The sequence below is a fragment of the Hypanus sabinus genome, chromosome 14 (assembly GCF_030144855.1).
Source record: "Hypanus sabinus isolate sHypSab1 chromosome 14, sHypSab1.hap1, whole genome shotgun sequence".
NCBI classification, from domain to species: domain Eukaryota; kingdom Metazoa; phylum Chordata; class Chondrichthyes; order Myliobatiformes; family Dasyatidae; genus Hypanus; species Hypanus sabinus.
Window position 1 is genome coordinate 109,301,650 of NC_082719.1, and position 22,895 is coordinate 109,324,544.

A 22,895-nucleotide genomic window follows, 5' to 3' on the forward strand; every position below is an offset into this window, starting at 1 on the left:
CTCAGTTCCTCCATCTCACCAGACCCTCGGTTCCTTGCTGTTTCCTTAAGATTATTTATGTCCTCCTTAGTGAAGACAGAACCAAAGTAGTTATTCAATTGGTCTGCCATGTCTTTGTTCCCTGTGATCAATTCACCTGTTTCTGACTGTAAAGGACCTACATTTGTCTTGACCAATCTTTTTCTTTTCACGTATCTATAAAAGCTTTTACAGTCAGTTTTTATGTTCCCTGCCAGCTTTCTCTCATAATCTTTTTTCCCTTTCCTCATTAAGCCCTTTGTCCTCCTCTGCTGGTCTCTGAATTTCTCCCAGTCCTCAGGTGTGCTGCTTTTTTTTTTGCTAATTTATTTGTTTCTTCTTTGGACTTGATACTATCCCTAATTTCCCTTGTCAGTCACAGGTGCACTACTTTCCCTGGTTTATTCTTTTGCCAAACTGGGATGAACAATTGTTGTAGTTCATCCATGCCATCTTTAAATGCTTGCCATTGCATATCCACCGTCAACCCTTTATGTATAATTTGCCAGTCTATCTTAACTAATTCACGTCTCATACCTTCAAAGTTACCCTTCTTTAAGTTCAGAACCTTTGTTTCTGAATTAACTATGTCACTCTCCATCTTAATGAAGAAATCCACCATATTATGGTCACTCTTACCCAAGGGGCCTTGCAAGACAAGATTGCTAACTAACCCTTCCTCATTGCTCAATACCCAATCTGGAATGGCCTGCTCTCTAGTTGTGTGAACACATGAGAACTTTCCAGTTCTCATGTGTGGCACCCTGCCAAAGGACTTCTGAAAGTTCAAATACACAACACCCACTGCATCCCATTTATCTATCCTACTTGTAATCTCCTCAAAGGATTCCAACAGGTTCATCAAGCAGGATTTTCCCTGAAGGAAATCATGCTGACTTTGTACTATCTTGTCCTGTCACCAAGTACTCCATCACCTCATCCTTCATAATTTTTTCTAACATCTTCCCAACCACAGGGGTCAGGCTAACATGATGCTCCTTCCACCGTGCTTCACAGTTGGGATGTGGTTTTGGTGTTGGTATGCAGTGCCATTTTTCCTCCAAACATAACAGTGTGCATTTCTGCCAAAAAGTTTAATTTTTGTCTCATTGTGGAACATCCAGGTGTCCTTAGGAAACTTGGGATGTGCAGCATTTTTTTGAGAGCTGTGGTTTCCTCTGAACACCATTCTTGTTATGTTTCTCCTATAGTGGACACATGAACAGAGACTTTAGCAATTTCTAGAGATTTCTGTGGGTCTATTAATGTTACCCTTGGGTTCTGCTTCACTTCCTTCAGTACTGCACACTGTGCTCTTGGTGTGATCTTTGCAGGATGCCCACTCCTTAGGGAGAGTAGCAACAGTACTGAGTTTCCTCTATTTGTAGACAATTTCTCTTACTGTGGGCTGATGAATATTCAGATCTTGAGAAATGTTTTTGTAGCCTTTTTCTGCTTCATGCATCTCTACGATTTTCCCTCTAAGGTCCTCTGAAACTTGTATTGATCAAGGCATGGTGCACATAAACAGAACTTTCTTGAGAAGAGCAGGCTCATCAGTAACCTGACTTTGTGTGTCTTTTTTGTAGAACAGGGCATCTCTACAACCCACACCTCCAATCTCATCTCATTGATTGGAACACCTGACTCCTAATAGCTTTTGTTAAGGCATTACCCCAGAGGTTCACACACTTTTTTGAACCTAGACTGTGATTGTTTAAATGGTGTATTCAGTATTGACGAGAAGTACAATTGTTTGATATTAGTTTAGGCAGATTGTTTTTGTCTATTATTGTGATTTAGATGAAAATCAGACCACATTTTATGAGTAATTAATGCAGAAAGCTAGTTATTGCAAAGTGGTCATAAACTTTTTCTTGGAACTGTAACTCTACTTTTTGTAAAATTCATTACTCTGATGATTTTTTTTTGTGTTGCATGTTGCACCCTGACCAACATACCACCGCAAGATTCTAATACATGATCCTTGATCCTTTTGGAATCTCCTCCAGGAACTTTCCCAGTCCCTGCTGCAGTATGATTTTCTTCTCCAATCTTGCCACGCAGACCTTTCACTCCTGCAGTTACTGGTTCCCTCAATGTTCCCTTTTAGATCCAAACCACCAGATATTGTCCTCAGGACATCCCTGACTTCACCCCGTACCGTCCCTGAAGCTGAGTCTATAAACCAGACCATTGTCACCGACACCTGGGGTAGGGAATGAGATATTGGTGTCGGGGAGATGAGGAACAGAAGAGGGGAAGGTTGGGCTAGGGCCAGGCCAGTTGGGAGGGGTGGGGTAGTGAACAGTAGGCGGTTTGGGTGCGGGGTATTAGACCAGACCGTGATGGGGTGGGGACAGACGGCAATCAACCGCTTCGGTCCAAGTTTCCATCGCCAGCAACGCGCCTACGCTTCCGGCGCAGTTGGATGACGTTTTGGAGTAGCCGGTGCGATCCGGATTCGGATCCGTTGCTGAGGTTGGTGGTACATGTAATCGGATTCTGCTCCGACTCCTGGATGGACTACACGGTTCATGAGGCGTGGAATGACGCCACCAACGTTTATCTGATGGCCGGGCTGCTGAGTGTCGGGCTGCTGCTTTATGCGAGGAGGTGAGTCAGGCCCGGGCCTGGTTGGGGAGTGGGGGCAGAGGGCGGAATCCGGGTTCCCGCCGGGAGGGAGGGGGGCTGTGGATTGACGGACAGCGGTGATGAGAAAGGCGGGGCTGAGCAGAATGAAGATTTCAGCAGCAGTCAGATGGGTAGAAGCCGAACACTTTGGGACCAGTTATATCACGGTACAAGATACTGTGACCTCTCAGCTTGTCCAATGTCCCCGTAAGCACTGAACATGTAACTACAGTACCTGTGTGTGTGTATATAACAAACCCTAATCACCCAAAGTATAACGGTTTCTGATGGTCTGAGCGGTACCTTATAAAGCCTCATCGTTTTATATTCTAGTCCCCTCGAAATAAATGCTTACATTGCATCCTCCTTCCCTACCATTGAGTCAACCTGCAAATTAACCTTTCAGTAATCCAACACGAGGACTCCCAAGTCCTTTTGCACGTCAGATTTTTAAAAAAATTTTCTCCCCGTTTAGAAAATAATTTGCGTCAGTATTTCTTCTACCAAAGTGCATGACCACTCACTTTCCTGCACTGTATGTCATCTGCCACTCCTTTGCCTTTTCTTCCGATCTGTCCAAGCCCTTATGCTGCCTACACACACAAACTGCTGGAGGAACTCAGCAGGCCAGGCAACATCTATGGGAAAGAAATCGAGGAAAAAAGCTGAGGAGTAGATTTAAAAGGTGGGGGGGAGGGGAAAGAGAAACACCCGGTGATAGGTTAAACCTGGAATGGGAGGGATGAAATAAAGAGCTGGGAAGCTGATTGGTGAAAGAGATAGACGGCCATGAAAGAAAAGGAAGAAGGAGCACCAGAGGGAGGTGATGGCTGGTAGGTGTGTGTGGGTGCTGGTGGCTGAGAGTTTGGAATGTGGTTTGGAACTTGTTGAGGGAAAGAGAGTGGGGAAGGAGCGGGAATTGCTGGGAGGGGGTTGCCTGGGTCTGGTAATGGCAGACAAGGTGAGAGGAGGGGCTGAGGGAAAGAGAGTGGAGAAGGAGCAGGATAGGGATTTGGGATCAGAGGTAGGCAGTTGGGGAGAAATGGATTATTATGAAGGGAGAAATAAAGTGAATAAGGAGATCGTGAGGGGATAGAAGAATGAAAACCGAGACAAAGGGAATAAAAGAATAAGAAATGACTGTGGAGAGAGTTCTGAAAGTGAGGAAGATGAACAAGTTCAGAGAGGAGGTGTCATAATTAGGTTTAATGAGAAGGCGTAAGGACACATGAAAAAAATTAACCTGTTTGCTAACAACAACTCTGGCAAATAAGATAGGGGAAATAGTATTTGCAAAAGTCCTTAATGATGGCAATCTATTGGTAAGATATGCGAATGAGGAACAACTTGAGAAAGCACTCAAGCTAAAAGAGATAGGAAAATGCAAGGTGGAATATACAGGGAGGGTGGGAGCACAAAATGGTGGTTGTAAAGGAGTGATCACGGGTGTACCAATGAGTATAAACATGGAGGAGTTGAAGAGGAATATCAAAGGGGGGGAAGTAATTAATGTTCTAACACTGAAAACAACAAAGGAGGGAATGAAAAAGGAAAGTGAAACAGTATTGATTGAATTTGAAGAAGAAAAAGTGCCAAGGAAAGTGTTCCTGGGTTTCATAAGTTACCCAGTAAGGGTATATGTGCCAAAGCCATTGAGGTGCTATAATTGTCAAAGGTTTGGACACATAGCTAAAAACTGTAAAAGGCAGAGGAGATATGCTAGATGTGGGGATGATCATGAATATGGAAAGTGCGGAAAAGGAGTGCAACCAAAATGCTGTAATTGTGGAGAAGCTCATAATGTGGCATATAGTGGGTGTGAGGTTATGAGACGGGAGAATAAAGTTCAAGAAATAAGAGTGAAAAGAAAGATCACTTATGCAGAAGCTGTAAGAATGTCAAGAGAACAGAATAATGCTCCTAATGACCAGAGAGCAATAGGGATGCAAGAGATGCAGTGAAGAGTAAATGACAGGATTTATGTGGAAAAAAAAGCTCTAGTAACATTCATTGCAGGAGTCATTAATAGTACGGCAGAGGTAAAGTCAAAAAGTGCAGGTGGTCAAAGCAGCAGTAAACCATAGGGTTAGTGGGACTGACATGGGAAGAAGTGAGGGAGAATCAGTCAAGCCAGGAAGTGTCATAGGTTGGTTTGTACTCATTATGGTGATTCTTTTGCAATGGAATGCAAGGAGTTTACTGGCCAATGGCCAGGAATTTAAGGAATTTATTAAGGAAATGGTTGTAAAACTGGATGTAGTGTGTATTCAGGGAACTTGGTTGAAACCAGCTTTAGACTTTGTGGTACATGGGTATACAATAATAAGGAAAGATAGAAATCTAGGGGGAGGAGGAGGTTGTGCTATGTTAATCAAGCAAGGTATACCGTATAGAGTACTGGAAAAAGGAGACGATCAGGAATACATAGTGGTGGAAATATGGGAGAGAGGGGAGGGAGTGGTTATAATTAACTACTACAATCCATGTAAAAGGTTGGATTTGGACAGCATACTAAGGATACAAGGACAAAATAGACATAAAGTAGTGTGGTGTGCAGATTTCAATGCTCACAGCACAATATGGGGGGATCCGATTACAGATTCAAATGGAACGGTAATTGAAGATTTGATGGAAGAAAGGGATTTGGTATGTATGAATGATGGTAGAGGAACAAGGATAAACTTAGCAACAGGAACTGAGTCGGTATTAGATATTACGTTAGTGTTATTACATTAGTGTCTAATGTCTTGGCTGGTATCAGTAACTGGGGAGTTTGCAGTAGGCAGTGATCACTACCCAGTTTTATGTTCAGTGGGTGAAAGAGTTGAAATAAGACCAGGTGGGGGAGTCCCAAAGTGGGTGTTTGGAAAAGCAGATTGGGGTAAGTTCCAGAAGTTAAGTGAAGAAGCATTGACAAAGATTGACATTTCTGGAGATATAGATGAATTAAACAGTCAGGTGACTTCAGCAATTATTATGGCAGCAGAAGGATCTATACCCAGGAGTGAAAATAGGATGAATAGAAAAATAGTGCCATGGTGGACAGAGGAATGTTGTCAGGCTGTAAAAAACAGAAATAGAGCATTCAGGCGAGTTAAAAGAACCCATAATATGCAGCATTTGATTCAATATAAGAAGGCACAGGCAGTGGTGAGAAGAACTATACGTCAAGCTAAAAGGGCAAGTTGGAGTAGTTTTTGCAACAAAATAGGAAGAACAACGCCTATGGGAGAGGTATGGGGAATGATTAAGAGGATGGGGGGAGATGGAAGGGATTGGGAGTATCCAGTAATGATATCTGAGGAGGAAACAGCAGTCTCCAGCAGGGATAAGGCTGAGATCATGGCCAAGTCATTTGTAAAGATACATAGTTCAGAAAATTTGCCTGAAGAAGGGAGAAGGAGAAGGGAAAGAACAATGAGTCAGTACCCAGGTGTGTTAAACAGGAGGAAAGAAACAGATGATATAATTGATGATCCATTTACTTTGGCAGAAATGGTGAGAGCAATGAAGAGATCGAGACCAACCTCTCCAGGGAAAGATCTAATATGCTATGTTATGCTAAAAAGTCTAGGAGAAGGAGCACTCTTGAAGTTACTGCATTTTTACAACAGAGTGTGGGAGGAGGGAAGATTACCAAGTGCATGGAAAGAAGCAGTAGTAATTCCAATAAGGAAACCTGGCAAGGATCCGTCAAAACCCACCAGCTACAGGCCAATAGCACTAACATCAAATATATGTAAGGTAATGGAAAGGATGATAACAGAAAGGTTATCATATGATCTTGAGAAGAGAGGAATGCTGGCAAGTTATCAGAGTGGTTTTAAGAAGGGAAGGAATTCCATGGACTCAGTGATAAGGTTAGAAACTGAAATAAGAAAGGCCCAGACAAATAAAGAATCAGTAGTTGCAGTGTTTTTTGACTTTGAAAAAGCCTATGATATGATGTGGAAGGAAGGATTATTAATTAAACTGCACAAGATGGGGGTTGGGGGGAGAGTTTTTAATTGGATTAAAGATTTTTTGTTTGGTAGAAAAATTCAAGTTCAGATTGGATCAGAATTATCAAAACAGTACATCGTGGGAAATGGCACACCTCAGGGTAGTGTGATTAGCCCGTTACTTTTCATCATTATGATCAATGATGTCTTCAGAAAGGTACCAGTGGATATAGGTAGGTCACTGTTTGCGGATGATGGGGTCTTGTGGAAAAGAGGCAGGAACACGGAGCATATAATCAGGAAACTACAAGGAGCAATTGATGAAGTGGTAGAGTGAGGTTATGATTGGGGATGTAGATTTTCGTGGAAAAAAACTCAAACTGTATTTTTCACTAGGAAAAGAATTGAAGTAGGTAAGAAATTAAGGATGTATGGGATTGAATTAGAAAGGGTTGGATCATTTAAATTTCTGGGAGTTATATTTGATTCACGATTAACATGGGCAGACCATATCAGGAAAGTTGAGGAGAAATGTAAAAAAGTAATAAACGTGATGAGATGCTTGACTGGTAGGGAATGGGGAGCAAGTTGTTCAGCATTGAAGAGAATGTATGTGGCTTTAGTAAGATCTGTGTTGGATTATGGAAGTGTAGCATATGGATCAGCAGCTAGGTCTCTTATAAGGAAACTGGATGTGATTCAGGCTCAGGTTTTGAGAATGTGCAGTGGGGCTTTTAAAACATCACCAGTATCAGCCCTGCAGGTAGAAATGGGAACAATGCCTTTAGAATTAAGAAGGATGCAATTGATGGCAAACTACTGGGTTAATTTGCAGGGACACAATGATTCTCACCCTGCTAAAGGAGTGTTGCAGGAGTCCTGGGAAAATGGGAGGTTTCAGAGGGAAAACTTTAGTCGGATAGGGAATGATATTGCTAGATCATTTGGAGTGTTTGATCTAAGGATAAGTCCTTCAGTAGTTTATCCGGTTGTAGCTCCATGGAAGCTGGTATGGCCTGACGTAGATTGGCATTTGTTAGAGGTAAAAAGGAAAGGAAAGTATAAAACTATTTGGTAAGTGCATTTAACTGTTATGTGAAGGAAAAGTATAGTGATTATACTCGGGTCTATACAGATGGTGCTAAGGAACCTGAGACAGGAGTGACAGGGTTTGGGGTGGCTATACCAGCAAAAGCGATTGCAATCAATAGACAATAGGTGCAGAAGTAGACCATTCGGCCCCTCGAGTCTGCACCGCCATTCTGAGATCATGGCTGATCATTCACTATCAATACCCAGTCCCTGCCTTGTCCCCATATCCCTTGATTCCCCTATCCATCAGATATCTATCCAGCTCCTTCTTGAAAGCATCCAGAGAATTGGCCTCCACCGTCTTCCGAGGCAGTGCATTCCACACCTCCACAACTCTCTGGGAGAAGAAGCTCTTCCTCAACTCTGTTTTAAATAACTGACCTCTTATTCTCAATCCATGCCCTCTGGTACTGGACTCTCCCAACATCTGGAACATATTTCCTGCCTCAATCCTATCAAATCCTTTAATTATCTTAAACGTTTCAATCAGATCCCCTCTCAATCTCCTCAATTCCAGCGTGTACAAGCCCAATCTCTCCAATCTCTCTGCGTAAGACAGCCCTGCCATCCCAGGAATCAACCTAGTGAATCTACGCTGCACTTCCTCGATTGCCAGAATGTCCTTCCTTAAACCTGGAGACCAAAACTGTACACAATATTCCAGGTGTGGTCTCACCAGGGCCCTGTACAAATGCAAAAGGACATCCTTGCTCTTGTATTCAATTCCCCTTGTAACAAAGGCCAACATTCCATTTGCCCTCTTCACTGCCTGTTGCACTTGCTCATTCACCTTCATTGACTGGTGAACTAGGACTCCTAGGTCTCTTTGCATTTCTCCCTTACCTAACTCGACACCGTTCAGACAATACTCTGCCCTCTTGTTCCAGCTTCCAAAGTGGATAACTTCACATTTATTCACATTGAATGACATCTGCCAAGTATCTGCCCACTCACTCAGCCTATCCAAGTCTCCCTGTATTCTCCTAACGTTCTCTTCGCATGTCACACTGCCACCCAGTTTAGTATCGTCAGCAAACTTGCTGATATAGTTTTCATGGCCCTCATCTAAATCATTGACATAAATCGTAAAGAGCTGTGGTCCCAATACAGAGCCCTGAGGTACCCCACTAGTCACCTCCAGCCAGTCTGAGAAACACCCATTCACTGCTACCCTTTGCTTTCTATCTGCCAACCAGTTTTCTATCCATGTTGAAACCCTGCCTCCAATGCCATGAGCTCTGATTTTACTCACCAATCTCCTATGTGGCACCTTATCGAATGCTTTCTGAAAATCTAGGTACACAACATCTACTGGCTTACCCTCCTTGTTACACCCTCAAAAAACTCCAACAGATTAGTCAAGCATGATTTGCCCTTGGTAAATCCATGCTGGCTCGGCCTAATCCTATTTCTGCCATCTAGATGTACCACTATTTCGTCCTTAATAATGGACTCAAGCATCTTCCCCACAACTGACGTTAGGCTAACAGGGCGATAGTTCTCCGTTTTCTCCTTCCCTCCCTTCTTGAAAAGTGGGACAACATTAGCCACTCTCCAATCTTCAGGAACTGATCCTGAATCTAAGGAACATTGGAAAATGATTACCAATGTATCCGCAATTTCCTGAGCCACCTCTTTTAGAACCCTCGGATGCAGACCATCTGGACCCGGGGATTTATTAGCCTTCAGTCCTACCAGTCTACTCATCACAGTCTCTTTCCTAATATCAATCTGTCTCAATTCCTCTGATATCTTATGACCCTGGCCCATCCATACATCTGGGAGATTGCTTGTGTCCTCCCTGGTGAAGACAGATCTAAAGTATGCATTAAATTCTGTTGCCATTTCCCTGTTTCCCATAACAATTTCTCCCAATTCATTCTTCAAGGGGCCAACATTGTTCTTAACTATCTTCTTTCTCTTCACATAGCTAAAAAAGCTTTTGTTATCCCCTTTTATATTCCTGGCTAGACTGAGCTCATACCTGATTTTTTCTCTCCGTATTGCTTTTTTAGTTAAGATCTGCTGTTCCTTAAAACTTTCCCAATCATCTGTATTCCCACTCATCTTAGCCCTGTCATACTTCTTTTTCTTTAATGCTATACAATCTCTGACTTCCTTTGTCAACCACTGTGGCCCCTTCCCCCTCTTTGAATCCTTCCTTCTCATTGGAATGAACTGCATTTGCATCTTTTGTATTATGCCCAAGAATATCTGCCACTGCTGATCCACTGTCTTTCCTGCCAGGGCATCCGCCCATTTAACTTTGGCCAGCTCTTCCCTCATGGCTCTGTAGTCTCCTTTATTTAATTGCAACACTGACACCTCTGATCTGCCCCTATCCCTCTCAAATTGTAGATAAAAACTTATCATGTTATGATCACTACTTCCTAATGGCTCCTTTACTTCAAGATCACTTATCAATTCCTGTTCATTACACATCACCAAGTCCAAAATAGCCTCGTTCCTGGTTGGCTCAAGCACAAGCTGTTCCAAAAATACATCCCTTAGACATTCCACAAAATCCCTATCCTGGGGTCCAGCACCTACCTGATTCTCCCAGTCCACCTGCATTTTGAAATCTCCCATAATGACTGCATTACCTTTAGCACATGCCAATGTTAACTCCCTAATCAACTTGTACCCAATATCCACGCTACTGTTTGGGGGCCTGTACACAACACCCATTAGGGTCTTTTTACCCTTACTGTTCCTCAGCTCAATCCACACAGACTCTACTTCCCCTGTTCCCAAGTCACCTCTTGCTAAGGACTGAATCTCATTCCTCAGGGCCACCCCACCCCCTCTTCCCATATTTCTGTCTCTACGATAGCACGTATACCCTGGTACACTCAATTCCCAGGCCTGATCCCCTTGCAGCCATGTCTCCGTTATCCCAACAATATCGTAGTTCCCCATTTTCATCTGAGCTTCAAGCTCATCTGTCTTATTTCTGACACTACGCGCATTCAAGTATAGAATTCTTAGCCCATTCCTCCTCTCTTTGCTTAAAACACTGTCTACTGTACCTAACCCAGCTCCTTGAACTTCCATCGGGCAAATTGCACCCTGAATTTTGATGACCTTCTCAGATCACCCAAACCTTGTACACATTTAACCCCATGCACCTTCTGACCAACCCTCTGGATCTGGATCCCTGCCCCCTGCACATCTAGTTTAAACCCCCCCCGAGCAGCACTGGCAAATACTCCTGCAAGAATGTTAGTACCCCTCCGGTTCAGATGTAGACCATCCCTTCGAAACAGATCCCAATGTCCCTGGAACAAAGACCAATTATCCAAAAACCTGAACCCTTTCTTCCTGCACCATGCTCTCAGCCTCGTATTAATGTGCATAATCATTCTATTCTTCACCTCACTCGCACGTGGCACAGGTAGCAATCCCGAGATTGTCACCCTGGAGGTCCTGCCTTTCAGCTTCACTCCTAACTCCCTGAACTCTCTAAGCAGGACCCCCTCACTCACCTTACCTACATCATTGGTCCCTACATGGACCACTACATCTGGGTTCATGCCCTCATTCTCAAGAATAGCCTGCACCCGATCTGAGATGTCCCGGACCCTGGCACCAGGGAGGCAACATACCATCCGAGACTCCCGATCTGCCCCACAAAATCTCCTATCTGCCCCCCTGACTATGGAGTCCCCTAAAACTATCGCTCTCTTCTCTTCCCTCCTCCCCTTTCTAGTTGAGGGTTCAACCTCTGTGCCAGAGGCAGGACCACTACAACTCATTCCTGGTAGGTCATCCCCATCAACAGTATCCAGTACCGTATACTTATTGTTAATGGGAATGGCCGCAGGGGTGCTCTGCTCTCTCTGCCTGCTCCCCCTGCCCCTCTGGACCGTCACCCATCTGCCTACTTCTTGGTTTTTTGGTGTGACTACCTCCTGATAACTCCTATCTATCTCTGCCTCCACCTCCCGAATGATCCGTAGTTCATCCAGCTCCTGCTCCAACTCCCTAACTCGGTCTGATAGGAGCTGCAGCTGGACGCACCTTTTGCAGGTGTGGTCATCGGACAACTGTGTTGACCCTGACTTCCCACATACTGCATACGGAGCACACCACTGCTCTGACTGTCTCCCCCAACTGGATTAATAGAATAAGTCTAAAAAGCACCTAGCGACCTTACCTTCTTCCCCTCAGCGAGCAATCACACAAGCTTACCGAAGTCCCCTTACGCCGAAGCCCGCTTAGCCAAAGCCCAGGACTCTGCTTCCATGGACCCACTTAGCCAAAGCCCAGGACTCTGCTTCCACGGACTCTGCTTCCACTCTGATTCCACAGAATCAGCAGAAGAACATCTGATAAGTTAGCGGTGTATACAGTGGAGATGATGGCAGTGTTGGTTGCGTTGCATTGGGTGGAGAAAACTAAACTAGTCAAAGCGTTGATATGCTCGGATTCATCTTCAGTAATAGCAAATTTAAGGTCTTCTCACTCAAACAGCCGGCAAGATGTACTTCATGAAGTCCTTCAGTCAGTCACAAGAGTTGCAAATCAGGGAGGTCAGGTTAAATTTCTATGGGTTCCAGCTCATGTAGGGGTGAAGGGCAATGAAAGGGTGGATGAGTTGGCAAAGAGGGCAATAAAGGAAGAAAATATAGAAATGCGCATTAGTATTAGTAAAGCAGAGGTTAAGTTTGTAATCTGGGAAAAAATTAACCAAATGTGGCAAGAAAGATGGGACAGGAAGGGGAAAGGGAAGCATTTATATCAAATACAAGAAAGTGTTGCAGGTACTAGGGTAGGAAGTAGATACAGAAGAGTGGAAATTGTGTGGACTAGGTTATGGCAGGGGCACTGTGCACTAAACCAAACATTGAAATTGATAGGGAAACACCAGACAGGACTGTGTGAGGAATGTCAGGAAGAGGAGTCAGTAGAGCATGTAGTTCTGAGTTGCAGGAAGTATGGGATACAGAGAGAGATGATGAGAATTAATCTGAGGGAATTGGGGGTGCAGGAATTCACATTAAAAGGGTTGCTGGGCATGGGTGAGAGAACACAGGTCAGGGTATTTTTAGCTTTCTTAAGGAGTACAAGGTTTTTTTTGTAGGATATGATGGATAAACAGAAATAGGGTACTAGGATGGGGAGGATAAAGTGTAGGTTAGGGTATGTGTATGTGTGCGATTGGGTGAAGGGATTTAGAATGTGAGTCCATCGCATACTCCGGAGCAGAAGGTGGTGGTAATGCACCATTAAGCTGGGTGCCAACTGCCATAAAACAAGACAGACAGAGAGAGAGAGAGGGAGGTGATGGGCAGGCAGAGAGTATTCCAAAGTGGAGTATTCTGTTTGGGTAGCCACTCAGATTGGAGGAAGAACACCTTGTATTCCACTTGGGTAGCCTCCAACCTGATGGCATGAACGTCAATTTCTGGAACTTCTGATAAACCACCCGTCCTTCCCCTTCATTTCTCAACCCCTTTTCTCTCTCTCGCCTTGTCTCCTTGCAGCCGACCAGAATAGGCTCCCTTTATTCCCATTCTTTGCCTCCTCTGTCAGTCAGCCACTGCTTTATCTATGCTTGTATCTTTCATGTAACACCATGGACATAATTTATTAAGCAACCTCATTTGTGGCACCTTGTCAAAGGTCTTCTCAAACTCCAAATTCACAACATCCATCAATTCTCCTTTGCCTATCCTGCTTGTTATTTCTTCAAAGAATACCAACAATTTGTCAGGCAAAATATTCCCTTAAAGAAACCATGCTGACTATGGCCTATTGTATCATGTGCCTCCAAGTACCCTGATACCTCATCCTTAACAAACACCTCCAACATCTTACCAAGCACTGAGGTCAGACTAACTTGCCTATAATTTTCTTTCTTCTGCCTCTCTCCATTCTTGAAGAGTGGAGTGACATTTGCAATTTTTCAATCTTCAGGGACCATTCCAGAATCTACTGATTGTTGAAAGATCATTATCAATGCCTCCTTGATCTCTTCAGCCACCTCTTTCAGAGCTCTGGGGTGTACACCATCTAGTCCAGGTGACTCCTCAACCCCAGTTCCCGGCATTCTCCCTATAACCTTTAATGCCATATCCAATCAAGAAACTATCAATCTCTGCCTTAAATACACCCAATGACCTGGCCTCCACAGCTGCATGTGGCAACAAATTCCACAAATTCACCACCCTTTCGCTAGAGAAATATCTCCACACCTCTGTTTAAAAAGGGCGCACCTCTATCCTGAGGCTATGACCTCCTGTCCTAAACTCTCCCACCATGGGAAATATCCTTTTGATATCTACTCTTGTCTAGGTCTTTCAATATTCAGAAGGTTTCAATGAGATCCCCCTCTCATCCTTCTGAATTCCAGCGAGTACATACCCAGAGCCATCAGCATTCCTCACGTGATAACCCTTTCATCCCTGGAATCTTCCTTATGAATCTCCTGTGGACCTTCTCCAATGCCAGCACATCTTTTCTAAGATGAGGGGCCCAAAACTGTTCACAATACTCAAGGTGAGGCCTCACCAATGTCTTATAAAGCCTCAGCATCACCTCCTTGCTCTTGTATTCTAGACCTCTTGAGATGAATGCTAACATAGCATTTCCCTTCCACACCAGTGACTCTACCTGCAAGTTAACCTTCAGGGTGTTCTGCACAAGGACTCTCAAGTCCCTTTGCATCTCAGATTTTTGGATTTTCTCCCCATTTAGAAAGTAGTCTGCACATTTATTTCTACTACCAAAGTGCATGACCATGCATTTTCCAATATTGTATTTCATTTGCCACTTTTTTGCCCATTCTTCTAATCTAAGTCCTTCTGCATCCTACCTGTTTCTTCAACATTACCTGCCCCTCCACCAATTTTCATAAGATCTGCAAAGTTGGCAACAGAGCCATCTATTCCATCATCTAAATCATTGATATACAGCATAAAAAAAGCGGTTCCAACACTGATCCCTGTGGAACACCACTAGTCACTGGCAGCCAACCAGTCAAGGATCCTTTTATTCCCAGTCACTGCCTCCTACCAATCAGCCAATGCTCTAACCATGCTAGTAACTCCAGTAATACCATGGACTCTTAACTTGGTAAGCAGCCTCATGTGTGGCACCTTGTCAAAGGTCTTCTGAAAGTCCAACCTTGACTACCTTCAGGCCTTTCAGTTTCCCGAAGAACCTTCTCCCTAGAAATGGTAACTTCACACACTTCGTGCCCCGACACCTAGAACTTCCTCCATGAAGACTGATGCAAAATATTTATTCAGTTTGCCTGCCATTTCGTTGTCCCCGATTACTGTCTCTCCAGTTCTGTTTTCCAGTGGTTGGATATCCATTCTTGCCTTTCTTTGACACTTCATCATTGAGCACGAATAATACATGAAACCAAGTTCTTCACCTTTACTCATAATACTTCTAGCTTTAAAATGGACACACTTCAAACTATCTAGAAACATAGAAAACCTACAGCACAATACCAGGCCCTTAGGCCCACAAAGTTGTGCTGAATATGTCCTTACCTTAGAAATTACCAGGCTTACCTGCAATCCTCTATTTTACTAAGCTCCATGTACCTATCCAAAAGTCTCTTAAAAGACCCTATCGTATCAGCCACCACCACTGTTGACAGCAGCCCATTCCACACATTCGCTACTCTCTGTGTTTTTAAAAAAAAACTTGCCCCTGACATCTCCACTGTACCTACTCCCAAGCACCTTAAACCTGTGCCCTCTTGTGTAAGCCATTTCAGCCCTGGGGAAAAAACCTCTGACTATCCACACAATCAATGCCTCTCATCATTTTATACAGCTCTATCAGGTCACCTCTCATCCTCAGTTGCTCCAAGGAGAAAAGGCCGAGTTCACCCAAACTGTTTTCATAAGGCATGCTCCCCAATCCAGGCAACATCCTTGTAAAAGTCCTCTGCACCCTTTCTATGGTTTCCACATCCTTCCTGTAGTGAGGTGACCAGAACTGAGCACAGTACTCCAAGTGGGGTCTGACCAGGGTCCTATATAGCTGCAACATTACCTCTCGGCTCCTAAATTGAATTTGACGATTGATGAAGGCCAATACACCGTATGCCTTCTTAACCACAGAGTCAACCTGCGCAGTTGCTTTGAGCGTCCTATGGACTCATACCCCAAGATCCCTCTGATGCTCCACACTGCCAAGAGTCTTACCATTATTATAATATTCTGCCATCATATTTGACCTACCAAAATGAACCACTTCACACTTACTTGGGTTTAACTCCTTCTGCCACTTCTCAGCCCAGTTTTCCATCCTATCAATGTTCCTTTGACAGCCCTTCACACGATCCACAGCACCTCCAACCTTTGTGTCATCAGCAAACTTATTAACCCATCCCTCCACTTCCTCATCCAAGTCATTTATAAAAATCACAAAGAGTAAGGGTCCCAGAACAGATCCCTGAGGCACACCACTGGTGACCGACCTCCATGCAGAATATGACCCATCTACAACCACTCTTTGCCTTCTGTGGGCAAGCCAGTTCTGGATCCACAAAGCAATGTCCCCTTGGATCCCATGCTTCCTTACTTTCTCAGTAAGCCTTGCATGGCATACCTTATCAAATGCTTTGCTGAAAACCACTACATCTACTGCTCTTCCTTCATCAATATGTTTAGTCACATCCTCAAAAAATTCAATCAGGCTCATAAGGCACGACCTGCCCTTGACAAAGCTATGCTGACTATTCCTAATCACATTATACCTCTCCAAATGTACATAATCCTGCCTCTCAGGATCTTCTCCATCAGCTTACCAACCACTGAGGTAAGACTCACTGGTCTATACTTTTCTGGGCTATCTCTACTCCCTTTTTTGAATAAGGGAACAACATCTGCAACCCTCCACTCATCCAGAACCTCATTCCCCAATGGATTCCCCATAGAAGATGCAAAGATCATCGCCAGAGGCTCAGCAGTCTCCTCCCTCCCATCCCACAGTAGCCTGGAGTACATCTCATCCAGTGACTTATGCAACTTGATGCTTTCCGAAAGCTCCAGCACATCCTCTTCCTTATATCTACATGCTTAAGCTTTATGGTCTGCTGCAAGTCAACACTACAATCACCAAGATCCTTTTCCATAGAGAAAACTGAAGTATTCATTAAGTACCTCTGCTATTTCCTCTGGTTCTATACACACTTCCCCACTGTCATACTTGATAGGTCCTATTCTCATAAGGCATGCTCCCCAATGCAAACAACATCCTTGTAAATCTTCTCTTCACCCTTTCTATGGCTTCCACATCCTTCCTGTAGTGAGGCGACCAGAATTGAGCACAGTACTCCATAGGACTATCAACACTGTTTCACAGGTTGACTCTGTGGTTAAGAAGGCATACGGTGCATTGCCCTTCGTCAATCATGGGATTGAGTTTAAGAGCTGAGAGATAATGTTGCAGCTATATAGGACCCTGGTAAGACCCTGTTTGGAGCACTGTGCTCAGTTCTGGTCGCCTCACTACAGGAAGGATGTGGAAACCATAGAAAGGGTGCAGAAGAGATTTACAAGGATATTCCTTAGGAAAATAGAGGGCTATGGGTAAAGCCTCGGTATCTCTAAGGTAAGGACGTGTTCGACACAGCTTAGTGGGCCGAAGCCTGTATTGTGCTGTAGGTTTTCTATGTTTCTATGTTTAGTTCTCTCTCTTAACCACATATATGTGATAGGCACTGTGGGGAGGTTACAGTGTATCAGCAAACATGAAAAGTTGTCAAAGTATTTGAAGGATTTTGTAATGTTGGATTTCTAAAAGGATGAGTAGTTAAGTGACCTGATTTGATTTGTTACCTTGCTGATTTGAGAGCATTTCTTTCAGAAATAAAAGACAGATCATGAGAATATTCACTGTCCCTCCTCCTGGTAATTCCAGTCCAGAGCCCAACTTCTATGACAACCTACAGAAGGTTCGCTTACGCCAGCAACTGGACATGTACTCAATCGGTAAGCACATTAGGTAACTGGTTACATACTCGATTGATAAGCCCATTAGCAACTGGGCATGTACCTGATTGGTAAGCATGTTAGTCACTGGACATGTACCCAATTGGTAAGCACGTTAGCAACTGGACATGTACCTGATTGGTAAGCATGTTAATAACTGGACAGGTACCAGATTGATAAGCACGTTATTATCTGGACATGTACCCGATTTGTAAGCATGCTAGTAACTGGACATGTACCCGATTGGTAAACAAATTAGTAACTGGACATGTACCCGATTGGTAAACACATTAGTAACTGGACATGTACCAGATTAGTAAGCATATTAGTAACTGGACATGTAATCGATTGTTACCTGTAACTGGACAGGTATCAGATTGGTAAGCATGTTAGGCACATGAGTGAAACCATTTTAGTTTTGAATTGGATAATCTCAAGTGTCTCTGTGGATTTAGTAAATTAAGGAAGTAATTTAACAGAATAAACTACTTTTCACTTAGAAGCCATTCTTTGGTGTAACATCACTGATGTAACTAGCACTTGCGACTGTGTCTACTGGTGTTTGATTGCTTCCAAAACATTTTGACCTCTTGACCATTCCGGAATTTAATCACTTGATTATTGACAACTATGCCCTCCTCCTGGTAATACCAGTCCAAAGCCCAACTTCTGTGACAACCTTTCATTAGGGTTTACATATTTCTCAATTTCTGATGGAGGAAGTGAGTCTTCCTTTGTTTTCTTTATTTTCACCTGCCTGCAAGAAAATGAATCTCAAGAAGGTATATGTTAGCATGTGTACTTGCATAATAAATGTACTTAGGTTTTAATTCTCTGCCCCAGAGAGTACATCATTGAGAGTATTTAAAGAGGAAGAAGATGATTGAAGTGAAGGCTGATGGGAACTGGCCACAGAGGATGAGTTTGGACCTGGTGGATTTAGTGAGCATATTGAGTATTTAGGGCCATCTGAAAGGGCTGACTGATCAACTCCTGTCTTTTTTTTTCAGAGTCTGCCACTTACTTACCTTTTTAAACCATTCCTTATAACTATTTCGTTAGTCATCTGCCTTAAATCATACAAAGGACAGTGGAGAAAGTGACAAATGTCCTAGTTTAAATTCTGATTTTGTGGACGTAGCCCCCAGCAACCAGCCTGCTCCTCCTTGGGAGTGACAGGGGTAGGGGTCTCTGTCATTCCTCTTGATTGCTGTCAGAGTTTCTAACCTGGGATTGCATGCCCACTCCCAGATTCACCTGCCTCTGCAGCAGGCCCCTGCAAACCTGGTAGCCTGATTTTAAATCAAAATGGAAATATGTATTTTTATTTTAACAATTATATTTACTGTATAATTATATTTATGTATAAGTTAAACAATAAGAATAAATTTTCCCTTTCTGGTCTTGTGTGTTCAGTTCCATCTTGCATTTTATGATAATTCCGCAGCATTTGGATATTTTCCAAATTGACAGTTTGAAATAAATACAACTTGAGATATAGTTCACAGAGTTATTCCTATGTCTCTTGGTTTGCCGCTCCCACATGGGAGTTCACATATTGTACAAGCAAAGTTATCAGTAAAGTTCATTTTAATTTCCTGCATGCTGCTGTGCTGGTGTGTGCTCTGCACTATCCCTCAGTAATCAGCACAACAGTTCACTGTGTTGAATTATTTGAATGAAAGCTGTTTGATCTGAGATGGTAACTGTTTATATGATTCACAGCAACAGTTCCAGATTTTAGTTAATATCCACTACATGCTGAATTTGACTTATTCCATGCAGTAGAGGGCAATTTGGCTGTCCTACTATCAGACTGGACTTTATCACCTCAGCAGTTCCTGCCTTGTTCTTCCTGGTGACTGCAGTTCTTTGCAATTGGGATTTTTGTATTTTTAAATGTACGTATTATTGCTATTGTGTAATGGTATGTGGTGTAATGGCCTTGGCCTTCATTAGTCAGGAGATAGAGTTCAAGAGCTGTGAGGTAACGTTGCAGCTCTATACAACTCCAGTTAGACCACACTTGAAGTATTGTGTTCTGTTCTGATTGCCTCATTATAGGAGAGATGTGGAAGCTTTAGAGATGGTGCAAGGGAGATTTACCAGGATGCTGTCTGGAAGAGAGAGCAGGTCTTGCAAGGATAAGTTGAGTGAGCCTTGCTTTTCTCTTTGGAGGCAAGGAAGATGAGAGCTGACTTAATGGAGATGTGTAACACGAGAGGTGTATGAGAAACATTGTTTGGGACAGCCAGACTCAGATTCCTAGGATGGCAATGGCCAATACTAGAAAACACCAACCTTTGTATCATTTGTAAATGTACTAACCCACCCTTCCACTTTCTCAACAAAATCGTTTATAAAAAAATCACAAATCAGTCAAGTTTGTTGTCATTTAACTATATACATGTATATAACGTATATAACCATATAAAGAATATAGAAATGAGACAATGTTTCTCTGAACCAGGGTGTAAAGCAGAGTAGTACACATAACCCACAATAACTTTGTGAAGGTAAGGATAAAATCTACAGATGAATCACACAAGTAACAAACTGAAGTGCATTAATATTAAATATCGTAAGGTACGGAACAGTGACACTTTAGATACAATGTGGTTAGTAGGGAGTTCAGAAGCTAATGGCCTGGGGGAAGAAACAGTTTCTCATCCTGACTGCTCTTGTTTTTATGCATTGTAGTCTCCTGCCTGATGGTAGAAGATCAGAGGATGATGGATGGGTGGGATTCTTAATACTTAGGGCCCTGCATACACAGCGCTCCTGAAAACTCCCCAGTGGATGGTCGGGAGACCCCTGTGATCCTTTCAGCCATTCTCACAGTCCTAAGTAGGGACTTCTGGTCCAATGCTTGACTGCTCCCATTCCAGATGGAGATGCAACTCATCAGGACACTCTCAATGGTACTCCTAGAAAATGCAGTTAAGATGGGGTGTGGAAACCTTGCTTGCCTCAATCTTCTTAGGAAGTGGAGTCGCTGCATTGCCATCTTGTTAGGTAATGTTATGGGACCAGATGAGGTAATCCACGATGTAGAGCTTCCAGAACAGATCCCTGCACAACACAACGGGTTACTGACCTCCAGGCAGAATATTCTCCATCTATAACCATCCTCTGCCTTCTGTGGGCAATCTAATTCTGAATCCACATAGCTAAATTTCTCTGGATCCCATGCCTTCTGACTTCCTGAATGAACCTGCCAAAGGCAACCTTATCAAACAGCTTATTAAAATCCTTATTCACCACATTCACTGCTCTATCTTCATCAATGTGCTTTTGTCACATCCTCAAAGATTATAACTCTGATCAGCTGCTAATTCTTTATTTGTAGTTGTGTATAAATATCAGCAAGTTGCTTTGTATTGGATCTTTGCTCTAATCAACTAAGATTCTTCCCAAATCGGAACTTGTGATTTAACGTACCAATCTGCGACCTGAAATAAACTTTTAATAAAATGTTTTTATATTTTACTAATAATTTCAAAAACAAGGTGGTTCTGCTTTCATCTTAAGTATATTAACATGTTATTTTGATTATTTCAGCACGCAAGTACGAGCAAGAGCAGGGACAGTTGGACAGCGTACAGCTTACAATGGAATGATACTTCTAATGCCATTATTGATAGAAATAGAAGAGTGTGTGGGACAGTTGGACAAGCTAGAAAACCCAATAAATTGCTCCTTCAAAGACTGAAATTGGTGGGGAGATGCTGGGAATTGAATATTTAATACCCACATCCACAGGACTACAAAACAAGAGATGTAGAGGTTACTTTTCACCTCACATAAATATTTTTCCATCCTTCACATATAACAGCAATCATATCAGTTGTGAAAATTTTCTCCTGAGAAATATGGAAAAGGGAATCAAGATCCCCAGAACGCTGGTGTTAATACATCTAAGTAGAGTAACTGCTTCCTTAACCTGGTACCATGACCAACCCAAAGGTTTCGAAGTTTGTATTACTGGATTACTGAGAATGTTTGTTTTTGAGGATTGAATTTGTTATGAATGACTGGATTGTTTTCAATTAGGAGTTAAACAATTCCAATATAAGATTCCTACATACAGAGCTTGGTTTAACATAAACAAAAATGTATTGGTCAAAGTGCAACTTTGTTATGGAACAGAACAGCACATTTGGCCCACTACCTTATAACCTACTCTAAAATTCATCTAACTCTTCCCTCCCACATAATCCTCCATTAGTGCCTAACTAGATTCTCTTAAATTTCCCTTGTGCATCTGCCTCTACCACCACCCCTGGCAGGAGGCTCCACGGACTTGCTACTCCGTGTATTAAAAAAAAACTTAACCTCTGTCATCTATTCTATCTTGTGAGATGTTACTGATACTTGGTATAAAATTTTAATTCACCGTAAAGGTTAGAATTATATGGCTTATAAAAGAAGAAATAATGTTCACAATTATTTTAAAATGAAAATACTCTGATCAATGGTCAGATAATTTTCTGTTTTTCCTTTTTCACAACATCTTCTGCTATTGAGGTGTCCATGGGCATTTGTGGATTTGAGTGTCATTTTGCCGATAACTCTAGAACATGTAATGTTCATTTCCCTGCCTTTCAGCAGGGGTGACTGGCTAATGAGCTAGGATGATAAGTGGAACGTCACCTCTATCTTCGCAGCTGTTGGAATCATAGACAAATGTAAATTCAGGACTTGACGGATTTTGAATTAAGATATTTCTGATCTGTTTGCTACTCAGTGTGCAATTTATAGGACAGGCATCTTCAGGAATTTGTGCATCGGTAATTTTTCAGCTACCTGAGGAGGTTGTTTTGATGGTATGTTTTTGAATGGTGACTTGGTTTTGATTGTGATGTATCTAGGTTTGACCCCAAAAACAAATGGACAGCAACTCTGCTCCACAAATTAATTTCAGTCAGTGTTAATTTGACTGGGTGAATATTTATGCTTTCTTTGAAAATATCTGAAAATGTTATCAATAAAATATTTTTAAATGCTTTGCATTGTCAATTAGAGTGTTAATATTTTTGTGTGAGTCCATTGTTTTCTGATTTATGTAGAAGGAAGTGTCAATTATTTTTGTATAGGAAGTAGTTTCATCCGGACTTCACACATCAAAGACTAGATTCAACCGAGTTTACGTCAGCCAGATGCCTAGCAGTCAAAGTATTCTGATAGTCACAATTTTAGGTCAACAATTTAGCTGAGAGAACTAAATGTCATATTTCCAAGTTTAACAGTG

The 22,895-nt window shown here is 42.6% G+C and overlaps 1 protein-coding gene across 1 annotated transcript; it reads left to right on the top strand.

The window, feature by feature from the left end:
* Positions 1–2,434: 2,434 nt before the first annotated feature.
* On the top strand, positions 2,435–22,652 carry smim19 (small integral membrane protein 19). Its single transcript, XM_059989803.1, has 3 exons — positions 2,435–2,634; positions 17,520–17,644; positions 21,206–22,652. Exons 1-3 carry the CDS (start codon positions 2,450–2,452, stop codon positions 21,262–21,264), a joined length of 369 nt encoding a protein of 122 aa, XP_059845786.1. The 5' UTR covers positions 2,435–2,449; the 3' UTR covers positions 21,265–22,652.
* The last annotated feature ends 243 nt before the right edge of the window (positions 22,653–22,895 follow it).